We start from the raw sequence: 13604 nt of genomic DNA on the forward strand, positions 1-13604 counted from the left end.
TGATGTTGCCTGGAAGCAGAAAACAAAGTGGGGAAAAAAGGTAGGGCATTGGGGGCAGTAAGTGACTTTTGTGGACTAGAGTAATGACATGGGTACAGGACATGGAGCCGTTGATTTCCGTTCTCTGGCTGTGAATGAACTGAACCATGATTACAGCAACTTTGGTGTTGCAGCTTCATCTAAAACTGAGTGGAGACATTCAAACAAAGAGCTCTGGGTAAGGTAGGGATGAAGTTAAAAGACTTAAGTACAATAAAGGGTGAAAGAAAAGAGAGTGAACTCAGGCAAAAACAACAAATCTTTATTCTTGAGCAGGGGTAATGGTGGTAGGTTTGTGGGAGAGGGGAAATAACCGGGGAGAGAACATCATTAATGATCTAGTTACTCTGCAGACCAGCAAGTTAAGCTGTGTGCTCAATCACAGAACAGAGAAAATCTGCGGAAGCTGGAAATCAGAGCAACACACACAAAATGCTGGAGGAACTCAGCAGGCCAGGCAGCATCTATGGAAAAGAGTACAGTCAATGTTTTGGGCTGAACATGTTCAGTAGTTTAGTGGGAAAAGAGCAGAAGGCTCTAATTGCCTTATGGACAAGATATGTCTGTAGTTCTTTAGTTGACAGGTGCCACTCGTGCTAGAGGCATGGAGTAATGGAACATAGAAATAGGGCTTTTGGGCAATTTACACCAAACCTAAGCCCAACAACCAACCCCTACTTCTATCAATCTATCAATCATATATACATCAGGCACAATATACAATAGATCGGTAGGTTAAATGCTACTGAAGCACATGTCTCTGGCACACTGGAGGAAAACCCTTGAGGGCATGGGGAGAACATGCAACTTCCACACAGACAGCAGTGGAGGGGACAATTTAATCCACATCACTTATTGCCATTTGTGGCACCTCAATAAAGCTTTGCTGTCACAGTTTTAATGTTGGTCTTCCTATCATACCCCTTCTCTCTTGAAGGCACTGATATTCCCTGGCAAGGTTTGAAGGACTTAGGTAGCATTATGATGCCTCACCTAAGTAACAAGACTGTACACATGCACCCAATGGAACTAATAGGCTGTCCTGCCAGTTTTGTCTCAGTTACAAACTGCTCCCTTGTTTTCATCTTTATAGTCTCAATCAGTTGCAATGCTTCACACTGCACCACGGCCACAATTAGCGGCTTCAGACAACATGTTTACTGGAGTCAACCCTTACCTTGAAAACAGAGTCACTTTTTTCTTCATTTTTTGACTTTGCCGCACTTCCCACCTGAAATAGGAAAATTTATGAAAAAGATCAGCCTACAATTGGATAAATGCAAAGTAAGATAAAGGAGAAATTATTCTTCAAATGGGCAAAGTTTCAGGAAAATGCTTCTCCAAGAAATAGTATGTCTGGGGGAAGCAGAAGCACATAAATGGCTGTGTTGTACTTAAAGGGTTCCTCTCTGGGCAGCGAACCAGCTTCCACGTAGTCTTTTTTAAGTGAATTGTTTATTCCTTGTGGCAATCCTCCTTTGTAACTTCCTAATTCCTGACTGATTATGACCACATCATCATTGAAAAGAGCCTGATTCTAGTCTCCAACAAAATTGTGGACCATATTCTCTCAGCAGATGATTAGGGTTTTGCATCATGCTCTAAATTAACTTTATAGATTTTAGTTCCTACTTGATCCTTCCCATTTTGTGTACCTGTCCTTTGCCTCATGCCCCATGATGCAGACCCTTGAATTACCAACTGATGTACCTTAGAGATTCAAGATTTTCACAGTGTTCTCCAGTCTCACATGTCTGGAAACATTTAAATTAATATTCACCTCCTCCGTATGTGTGAGGTCTTCACACACAACTGCGACTGATCGCAGCCAGTTTTGATAAATGTCATCCTCTTCTTGATTATGTTTCTTTTCACTGAAAGGAGAAAATCTGAGGTCAGAAACACTATAAACCACACATAATTTGGTAGATTATATCATATTTGCTCACTTCAGAGAAAGACCTGCATTAGTTGTGTTTAATATCTGTTCCTGCTTTATTTACATTGCATTCTTACTTGCCAGCACAAGCTGATTACTCAGCAAAACTCTGACAAAAAATGGCAGCTGTCCGCGTTCAGCTGTTGACATTCTTCAACAATTGCATTGTGAAATAAAGATAGTGGAAATACTGTAGTTGGATACCTTTTTTTAATCTCATGTTTTTCTAAGGCAAGTAAAATGTTTCATGTCTACTCTTCTATGCTGGTGTATGAGCCATATTGAGAGACAATAAGTGTAGTGATGCACTCTCATTGACTGGATATTGAGTTAGAAGGAAGTTGTGTCTAACTACGGTATGCATGGTTTGGGAAACACTAGAACCAAGTATTTTGTATATTGGTGCTTATGATTCTAATGTTGATTAAAAAAATTATTTTACCATCTTCTACTTTAGTTCATTCTGTCTGAAAAAAAATGGTGCTTCCTTTTTTTTCCCCCTTTACTTAAAATTTAGTAGACTTTGAAAATCCAAAATTGGTATCACCTGGAATCATTCAGAATGGAAACCAGCCCTTTGGCTCAACTCATTCAGGCCAACTGTGTTGCCCAGTGAGCTGTGTATGTATAAACCTGTATGGTTTACTTTTCCATTCTGGGTCTTGGCACATTACCATTGTCTTCTCACTTTTAACAAAATGCTGCATCTAACTGTGTAATGCTTGATCTTATTTAAATGCAGCCTTCTCAATTCTCAATGCTGTCTACTGGGGGAACACTGCCACCTGCAGGCTTATCTCCAAATGACACACCATCCTGATATGGAAATACAGTACTTACCAGCCCTCCTTCATTGTCACTGGGTGGTCTAAAACCCCAAAACTCCTCCAGAGCTTCTCTGTGAGGATGAGCAATAAATGCCAGCTTTGTCATCATGTGCTGGTCCCCAAATCAATACATAAAATATTCTATATTGGGTTGTTAAATTATTGCACAAGAATATTATATTACACAATCTTTTGGATGAGCTCCTTCTGTTCTGCCATCTTGTTACATGCTTCTTTCACTCGGCCCTCCATTGTCAGGCGACCACTGAGCTGTGCTGCATGTATGCCCAGCACAGTTATATTCACACTCTCTTCAACTAGGGAACTGAAAAACAAGGGAAGACAAAATCAGCCTTCCTAGCCATCCTGGAAATGGCCTAGAATTTGGAATCAATGTTCTAAAATACATTTAGTGGCCACATTATTAGGCACACCTGCTTATTAATGCAAATATTAACCAGCCCGTGTGCGTGTGTGGCGCCCCAAAGCCCAGCGCTGATGCCACTACCCACAAGCCAGCAATCATGTGGTAGTACCTCAAAGCATAAAAGCTTGGAGACATGGTCAAGAGGTTCAGTTGTTGCTCAGACCAAACATCAGAATGGGGAAGAAAGGTAATCCAAGTGACTTTGTTAATGAGAGATGTCAGGAGAGAATGGCCAGACTGATTCAAGCTGACAGGAAAATAACAGGAATTCATATAACCAAATGTTACAACTTGGCGTGCAGAAGAGCATTTCTGAATGCACAACACATTGAACTTTGATGTGGATGGGCTACGACAGCAGGAAAGCATGAATATACACTCAATGGCCATTTTATTCGGTACAGGAGGTATCTAATAAAGTTGTCACTGAGTGTAGATCAGTGTATTGCAGAGGGGTCACAACCAACAGTTGACACGAGTATGTATGGACTTTGATCAAAATTCAATTTCTACACCATAGATTTGTGAAGCATAGGCTTTCTATCACATGGGGGAGACAAAAACAGAGAAATTACTGCAAAAAAAATAGCATCACAGAGTGGTTGTAGTATTGGAAGGGGCAAATTGACCCATTGAGCTTGTACTGGCTTTTGTGCGAGCAATCCAGTTTGGCTGATGGCCCTGTTGTTTTCCCATTGCACTGCAAATCCTTATGGAATCAATTCCTTTTACTACAGGAGACAAGACCAATACCATCACTGGCCATATCTTTCAATCTCCCATAGTCTCCACCCTATCACAAACCTTCTCCACTCCCAACAGCTTTTGGTACAACTTAACGACCTGTTTCATTTCTAACAGCGTGACAGCATATCGTTAGTACAGCGCTAAGGTTCGATTCTGGCCACTGTCTGTAAGGACCTAGTACATTCTCTCCGTGAATGCGTGGGTTTCCTCTGGGTGCTCTGGTTTCCTTCCACATTCCAAAAATGTATGCTTAGGGTTAGAGAGTTTTGAGTATGTTACGATGGCGCAGGAAGCATAACCACACTTGCAGGCTGCCCAACACAATCCTCGCTGATTTGATCTGATGCAAATGAGACCCATTTCATTGGCTGTTTTGACATACATGTGACATCAACTAAAGCTAATATTAAATCTTTAAACATTTTCGAATCCTCATAAAGGGTCATCAACTTGAAACATTTCTTGTTTCTCTCATTAGAGATTCTGCCTAATCTGGTATTTCCAGCAATTTTATTTTTGTATTTCCCTATCTTTAGCATTTTGACTTTGTTGAACAATGCCTTGAGATCTTCCAAGGGCATTTAGGAAGGAAAAAGCTAGTAGGGAAGTTACATTGAGGAGGATTATTAAGAGGAATAGACAGAGTGGACAGCCAGCGCCTCTTCCCCAGGGCACCACTGCTCAGTACAAGAGGACATGGCTTTAAGGTAAGGGGAGGGAAGTTCAAGGGGGATGTTAGAGGAAGTTTTTTTACTCAGAGCGGTTTGTGCGTGGAATGCACTGCCTGAGTCTGTGGTGGAGACAGATACACTAGTGAAATTTAAGAGACTACTAGACAAGCATATGGAAGAATTTAAGGTGGGGGGGGGGAATATATGGGAGGCAGGGCTTGAGGGTCGGCACAACATTGTGGGCCAAAGGGCCTGTACTGTGCTGTACTGTTCTATATTCTATGTTCTATTGTAACAGCTTGTGGGGGCTAAAATAAATGGTGCAGAAACCTACTGGAATAAAGGATCCAATAAAGGTTATGATAACAAGAACTGAAAGACAAAAAAGCAACATAATAAACTTTTGTTTTATCTGGTTGACTCATTTCAGAATGAATATGAATAAATTTGGCTAAGAGACTCAAACTACTCTGGCAACAGAACTTTAAAATATTTATATATTTTGTAAAATGTAAATTTAACATAAAGTTCATCTCATAGTAGGTGTTGCATTTACCCCTAGGGTAATTGGTTTCAACCAGAGGTGTGCACAAAATTGAGATAAGGTATGTAACCTTTACATAACCCACATTGCAATATGGATACTTCGGAGATTCCTTAACTGTTTTACTCAAGGAAATTTAATATGCAAATTTTAAATGTTAGAATGAATGGTGAATGTTTATGAAGTCTTAAAAAATGAAAGCCAAGTGGCCAGATGGTGTACCTGTTGTTTGTGATATGTTTCTCCTGACTAATAATGCGACAAGCCTTTCTTCTATCTCGAGTGGTAAAGTTTAGTTGCAGCTGGAAGGGCAGCTTCTCATTATCTTGGAGAGCTGAAAGAATTGAAATATATTCATGTTATCTTAATAAAGGCAGGAAATTAAAGGTTACATTGAACCTAGTGCAGAACACATCAAGTTTATATGACTAATTTTCCCAGCTCCCCACCCTTTTCTATCTGTACCCATTACAGACAATTCCTAGGGTGATACCATTACTACTTTCTTGCTTTTTGCCAGTTTCCTTCTGTCCTTTTAGCTTGGTTATTTTTTTAGGGAAGGTTAGCCTCTGGTTTCAGATCAAAGTGGCCAGTTTTGACTCATACCTTCTAATTTGGCTGGAATAGTTTGTTTCACTGATCATTTTAGCCAGTTGCTATTGGTTTCACCCACTGTCCACACATAAAACATTTTCTAGAAAGGTCACCAGGAGGAATACTGTTGATAAAGTTTTAACGTTAGCGTCAAGTGCACTGAGACAGAAAATATGCGCTGCAGATGCAGGTTGTTGTTGTTCACAAACTGAGAAATGTAGTTAAGAATGCAGTTGAATCTTTGAGGGTATGGGCTAAAGTGAAGATTAAAGATAAAGTTCATGCCATAGCAGATGTTGCATTTGCCACTAGGAGAATTGATTTCAGACAGGAGGTCTGCAAACCTCAACTACTATCTAAGATAAACTAGAAATTTAAGGATTTATTTACATTTATTTACAAAATTAAACCACATAAAACTGAGCTGCAGTGTATGGTCAATCTGTGGCATACTATACCCAGGACAACTCTGGAGATAGTTAAAGAGGAACTAGATGCATTTTTGAAAGACCTGAATGGATTTGGCATGGAAAAAATTAGATCAACCATAATCATAACCGAATGGCAGGAAAGGCTTAAGGGACTGGCTGATCTACTCCTGTTCTGATTTCCACATCCATTTGCTTACTTTACAATATTTATAGGCTTGTGCAAAAGCCACTAAGTCTAAATTTCTGCCATACTCCTGTTGTAGAAAGCGGAAGGACGATATTCTGCCAAACCTTTCCGGTCTAATATATTGAGCGGAAATTTTCTTAATGGCTTTGCCTAGATAGTCTAGTCGTTTAATGGGTGCACTAGATACTTGACGTGATGGGGCATTAATGTGTATTTCATTTATGGGCATCGCGCTGGGAATTTCGGCAGTACCCTGAGCCTGGGACCAGGTTGGCAACTAAGATAAATGAATGGGAAAGGGAGGTTCTGAAAGCTGGCGTGGGACGGATGTTGTGAGCTGATCAGAGGATCATGAGATAATTCAGAAGGCAGAGGGGATTATCGTATGAAGGCTTTGGCCACTGAGGAGGAGTTGATGAGTGGGTTGGTCTACATTGTGTCCCAAAAAATCAACTTTACCATAGAAATCAGCACTGCAGTATCAGAACACAGCTGTCTTGGGCGTGCCCATCAATAATTTCCCAAGTACAGTATGATTCAAAATGCTATAAACAAAATGTTCCTAGAGGAAACTCATAATCCTCTGCATGGAAGTTGTGTTAGACTCCCAAGGATGAATCATTGTTGTAAGTAGCTGGTTAAATTTCTGGAGTGAAATGAAATGATAGAGAAATTATTTTATCACTTTTGACTCTTGAGCAATGTCAGCTTTTGGATGCTGGGAGAAAAGGTTTACATAATCAAGTTTCTTGGCTTTTGATTTATGCATGATATAGATGCACCTGCACATTTCCTAAAGCAGATGTTGATGGTACACAAGATCCCGACACTAGCAGCGTTTGGTGCAAGTGATCGACATCAGATTTCAAATTGCTGCAGACTTCCTAGTTTTTCTTTCCCCCCTAACTGATTCAGAGCAGAGTGAAGTTCACCTGACCCACTTTCCTAATTCTAGGAAGTGAAAAAGAACTCCCTAAAGGTGTTTCCCTTACAACTTCCACTTCTTCTTACCCCTTCCCACAGACCCCAGAAATCCTTAAGCTCCTAGAGATACAGTTCTGCACTGTGCCTCTAAGTAAATAAATAAATTTAGGGATAAAGCATGGAACAGGCCCTTTCACTGATTGAACCCTAGCCAAATCACAGAACAATTTACAATGACCTATTAACCTACTAACCAATAAGTCTTTGGACTGTGGGAGGAATACTTTAAGAAATGCAAAAGAAACATTAAAATAATGGAAACATCAGAGAGAGGAGGCAAATTACAGTCCTCCAGCATCAGAAGACAGCTAGTAGTCCAAAGGCAGACTGTTGTGAATACTAGAAACTAAATTAGTCAAGCCAAATACACAAAATGTTAACTCTGTTTCTCTCCCCATTGTTGCTACCTGGTCTACAAAGTCCTCCTGACATTTGCTGTTTTGTTTAATTTGTACTAATACAAAAATATTCCACAGGGATCACCAACCTTTGACTGCAGAGCACTCCCCCTCATCCCTGTCCCTAAACCCTAACCTAACCGCTAACTCCCCAAGACCACCCCAACTTCAAAACCATCAATCAATCAATCATCTTGGTGTGAGATGACTGAGATACAGAGTAAATATCCTCCTAAACAGAACAGACTGTATGGTTTAACTCTACCTCTGAAGATTCAGCTGCATCTTTGTTCCTTTTCTCCATTTCTTGTGCAAATCAGGGGATATCCTTTCATGAATTATGATCATGAATTCTGAGGCAGTCCTATGCAGTGGGCCAATGGTAACAAAGAGTGGGATGTGGAGCTGTAGAGCTGTACATTAAATGTAGACTGGGATGTAGGGATGTAGATCTATTTTCCTTAACTGTTTCAAATGAACAATATTATGTTCAATTGTCTGTTCGAAATGTCTCAGTTCACCATAGTCTAAGACCAGTGGTGAGCTCACTGAAACATCCATTCAGTGGTGTCCTTTCCTTATAACAATTCGTCTCTGTTAATTTCAGTTTAATTGGAATGCAGGTATAACTGGTACTGGGCACTCAAAATTAATTAATTGGCAGATGGCAAAGAATTCCCATTTTTCACTGCCAAATTCAACTTAATATCTGTAATTTTGTCTGCTATACATCCCCTCCCCACCCTCCACCCTCTTATAAAACTTTTTGCTTTTTGCCATATATGCAGAGGTTCTGGGACACGTTCTTTTGTCTTTTCTGTCTGCCTGTGTGGTCCCTGTGTCAGCTGTTATCTCTTACGTAGTTTGTACTGAATTGCCTATAAAGGCTTGGGGACATCTGGAAGCAGTGCGATATTTCATATAATCTTCAACAGAGTTATATCTTTATGCAGTCAACATGCATGTCTTCTCTCTGCCTTTTTGTCAATTGTTCAACGGGCTTTCATTACTATCTTATGAAGGCATCACAAGTGCTGACTGATCTTCACATTTTTGCATAATTTATGTTGTATTTTTAGTACTTGCAGCTTTTCACATTGGCTTACAATATTTTGCTTGATAAGAATCTGAGCGACCGTACTATTTGAATTTTTGGAATCTTCCTGCAAAGTAATGTAACTCGGTGACAATTACCACATTAGTAAAACTGTAATCTACTTAGTTTGGTACAGCTGGCAATCCTTTCTAAAACTTACATTGAATGTGAGATTCTTTTATTCCAAATTCAAATGTCAGCTCCGTATCTTTGGTCACATTTCCAACTTGCTTCACTAGCTTATTTCCTGTTTGCTCTTCATATCTAAAATACCTAAATACAAAAAAAAACAAGTTTTCTTATTGCACCAGAAGCAGTAACAGCTTGCATAATTTTTAAGATAATATAATCTTTCAAGGCACAGCATTGGAAGAGAATCAGGCAATAAGCAACAAACTAAATATGGAGATTGTAAAAGGGTGGGTGGCAGTGGGTTTAAGAGGGAGGTAAATAAGGAAATAGATTGCAAAGTTGAAAAAGGAATCCCAGAACTTGGCTAACTGATTACATGGATGCTAGTGGTAAAGTCATGAAAGTGACGACTGTGTAAGAAGCTAAAACTGGGGTAAGGCTGGAGCTGAGACAGAGTTAGGGATGGTTGGCACCATGAAAGGATTCAAACACAAGGTTGAGAATTTTATTATCAAAGCAAATGGAAATTGGGAACAATGATGGAAATCTACTCCCCTTTGTGCCTTACAAATTCCAAAGTTTTTCTCTCTTCACATGTCATAATGTTTAACTATGATGCACCGGCATCTGGAATTCTCTGTCCAATCTTTCGCCGTTGGCTGCCTGCTACATTTGTTACCATTATTTAGAAGATTCTTCAATATCGAACTCTACACTTCCTTTCTCTTAATTTCTCCTTAGTGTTCTTTATATACTATCTTCTGCAAAATATCCTGGACATCTTACTGGCTAAAGGCATTACATAGGTGCAATTTGATATTATTTTTGTTGATGTCATGTGCACAGAGGAAAACACCCAGCTTTCAGTGAATCATTCGGCCTTTGGCCAAACCACAGAAATCAGCAGATAGCTTCAGAGGCATATTTTAGCTCAGGAGATTTCACTTACATCTGCTCAGTGACTACAAAGCTGACAGTAACATCAGTTGCAATAACATCATCTTCTAGAGTTGCCTGAATCTCATTTGGCAAATTAACTGGGTTAACAATGTTGACCTGAAATGAGAAATGATTAAATGAGCATGCCTGGCAGGATGAGAAGAAAGCCAAAAAGTAGAGTGAAAGGCACAGACCAGTTGCTTCATTGGACTTACAAAATGGTGGATCAGACAAAACGTGTGTGCCTCAATGTGGGCTGAAACCTTGCTGTTGAGGCATAGTATGAGGGAGTCCACTGAGGGACTTACGCATTGATGATTAAAAGTTAAGGCATGATGTGGGTGTCTAATGAAATGTTAAATGAAGAAAAATATAACTGGAAGGATCAAATTGAAGGGCCTGTGTGATCTTCAGAATACCAATGTGCAAGAACGTTCCATGGCAAGTTAAACCCTTGTATCTCCGATGGGCCACTCACTCATTGTTTGCAACAGTGTGAAGCTGCCATCCCAAAAACTACATTCATACTTAGAAAAAGGAATCTAGTCCTCATGGATACCAAGGTACTTGTGAAAATTTAAGCATAGGAAAAAAAAGTTGGGAAAACTAATCAGTCTAAGTCCATCTTTTATCAAATGTAATTGTAAATGCTTGCCAACATGTTGTTCAGAGCTAGAAATTCCAGTGGTGAATTTAACAGCAATAACTTCAGCTGAATAGTGAGATTATTTAATATATAGATGGCCAGACAGATAGATGTGTGTACATCGATTCAGAATCACAAATTTCCAGTTAGGTTTTTCATTCCCCTTCTTCAAGGTGATCAGATGCTAACTTTACTACCCAATGCCAAACAATGACTTTGCATTTTAAAAAGCGGGATTTAAATTGGAAGTGAACTAAACAATTGTTGATTATTGTTGGATAAGGTAATTTTTCAGTAAATCCTCATATTTGCAATTCCATATTGTTTACTTGCATCAAGATAATGAGAAATTAACTTAGAAGCAGAATGCTAACTCTCAGTCTTCCAGTAAGCAACAAATATGTGCTTATATCACTCTAACCATGAATAACGCACTCAGCATACAGGTACCAGTTGGTGAAGGACAAGCAGAAGACTCTTGCATTGACGTAGTGGCCGAAGGTCTTTTGTTGATAAGAAAGTCAATATGAACCATAGATTATAGGACATTATCAGGTGCACAAGGTCAGAAACTTTATCTTCTAATAGGAGTATAATATGGAGCACATTCTGTGAAGATTGACTAAGGTCAGCAATTACCTCCTTGCTGCTGGATATCCTTCTGGCAAGTAGCCACAGCTAACTTGTTTCTCCTGCCCGACAAAGCTGCTTCAACAGAGATTAGTTAACCTATTGCATGCCAGGAATTGAAGTGGGTCTGCCTTATTTTTACATGTCAATTCCATGTCACATTATGCATTACATCACTGAAGCACTAAAGGAGATTAAAATGAGACTGACGCTTCTGAACTGTAAAAAAAATATCATATGTTGACATTGTTCAGTTATCTTTAGATATAGCAACCTGAGTTCTGTTGTGTTTTTTTAATTCATTGTATTAACTGAACTACTAATTACTACTTCCTCTTCCTTTGCATTCTTACCCTTCCTCCTGTCCGATCTGCCAATTTTCCAAGTTCTGCCAGTCTACAGTCTGTGCCCTCTATTGTCAGAACCGATACAATTACCCTAGAGCAAGAACAGAAAACATGAAACTGTGCAGCACACCATTTTTATTTTGTGACATTTTTGTTACAACTTTATGAGCAGGAACTCTGCTGTAGTACAGACGTAAACTGTAAGTAAGAAGGTTTTATAATCAATATGCAAATGTTACTTGACAGCTGCTATTTTTTATATCTGTCCACAGTGGGGTGCTGATGAAAGGCAAATAGACAACATAGAACAGTACATCACAGTAGAGAGCCTTTGACAGATAATATTCTGCTGACCTTTTAAACTACCCCAAGATCAATCTAATGCTTTCCTCCAACATAGACAGCCATTTTTATTTCATCCATATGTCTTTCTAAGATTCTTTTAAATCTCTCTAATGTATCTGCTTCTACCACCACCCCTGGAAATGTTTCGCATGCACCCACAACTTTCTGTGTATAAAAAAACTTACTTCTGACATTCCCCCTGTACTTACTTCACAACACCTTAAAGTTATAGTATTAGCCATTTCCACCCTGGGAGAAAGTATCTGGCTGTCCAAGGAGAAAAGCCTGAGCTCACTCAGCCTATCTTCATAAGACATCCTTTCTAATCCAGACACCATCCTGGTAAATCTCTTCTGCACCCTCTCATCATCCTTCCTATAATGAGGTGACCAGAAATGAACACAATATTCCAAGTGTGGTCTAACCAGAGTTTTACAGAGCTGAAACATCACCTCACGGCTCTTGAACTCAATTCCCAGTCTAATGAAGGCCAACGCACTATACCCCCTTCTTAACCACCCTATCAACTTGCACTGCAACTTTGAAGGACCCCAGGATGAGAGGCATGAACCCCAGGAGCCTCTGTTCCTCCACACTAGTAAGAGTCCTGCTATTAGCATTGCATTCTGCTTTCAAATTCAACCTTCTAAAGTGAATCCTGTGGAAAAGCACATTTTAGGAAGGAGGACTATCTAAAATAGACAAGTAGATCACACGTTATTGTACTAATTCAGCAGGACATTGAAATTGATATGTTGTTGTTACCTGTACCGAGATACAGGGAAAAACATGCTGTTTATGCAGATCAAATCATCGCACAGAGCAGTGAGCTGAATAAAGTAAAACAATGCAGAATTAAGTGTGAAATCTACTTACAAAGTGCAGTGTAGGTAAGTGATAAAGTAAAAGATCTTAACGAGGTACATTGTGAAGTCAAGGGTCCATTTTATTGTACAAGAGATCTATTCAGGAGTCTGATTAACAGTGTGATTGATGGTTTCCTTGAGTCAGGTTGTACGTGCTTTCAGACTTTGTATCTCCTGCCTGTTGGGAAAGGGGGGAAGAGAGAAGGACTAGGGTGGGTGGAACTTTGATTTGCTGGCTGCTTTAGTGAGGTGGTGAGAATTACAGACAGAATCCATAGAAGGGAAGCTGGTTCCTGTGAATCTCTGAGCTGTGTCTATAACTCTCCGCAGTTTCTTGTGGATATGAATGACAGTGCAGAGAAGGTGAAGTGAGCGGAGATGATTTAGAGTATGTTGAAGGTAACAGTTATAGTTTTGAAAAAGGAGGGAAAATTTCACTGAAAAATGATGAAGACAAAAAAAAAAGTCAGAATCAGACATGCAGTGGGGAGACGTGCCCTTTGGCCCACCAAGCCTGTCCAGACAATCAAACATTCACACACATTGTATACCAATTTCAGTTTTTTTTCTTTCTACATTTGCCTTGATCTGCCATTCTCCTGAACAATAGAGATATTTTACAGTGGCCAGTTAGCCTGTCTGTAATGTTTACACACAGGAGGTAAGTAAGTCTAAAGGTGAGAGACTATCCATCAGAAGACAAGTTATAAAGACTACAAAGACTCTGGCACAAAATTTCAGCCCATTGAATCTGTTCCACCATTTGATCTGCGTTATTTAATTTCCTTCTCAACCCCATGAATAAGTGATAGAAA

The 13604-nt window shown here is 39.6% G+C and overlaps 1 protein-coding gene across 1 annotated transcript in view; it reads right to left on the reverse strand.

Annotated features, from left to right (window-relative positions):
* Positions 1-13604, reverse strand: part of si:dkey-9k7.3 (circularly permutated Ras protein 1) — a 74021-nt gene that overhangs the window by 7174 nt on the left and 53243 nt on the right. Inside the window, exons 13-19 of the mRNA XM_059975664.1 lie at positions 11585-11669; positions 9966-10072; positions 9045-9157; positions 5417-5528; positions 2990-3130; positions 1820-1913; positions 1217-1270 (exon numbers count right to left, since the gene is read on the reverse strand). Coding sequence (XP_059831647.1) covers positions 1217-1270; positions 1820-1913; positions 2990-3130; positions 5417-5528; positions 9045-9157; positions 9966-10072; positions 11585-11669 — 706 coding nt within the window. The remainder of the gene's footprint in view (positions 1-1216; positions 1271-1819; positions 1914-2989; positions 3131-5416; positions 5529-9044; positions 9158-9965; positions 10073-11584; positions 11670-13604) is intronic.

Source organism: Hypanus sabinus, chromosome 7 (genome assembly GCF_030144855.1).
Source record: "Hypanus sabinus isolate sHypSab1 chromosome 7, sHypSab1.hap1, whole genome shotgun sequence".
NCBI lineage: Eukaryota > Metazoa > Chordata > Chondrichthyes > Myliobatiformes > Dasyatidae > Hypanus > Hypanus sabinus.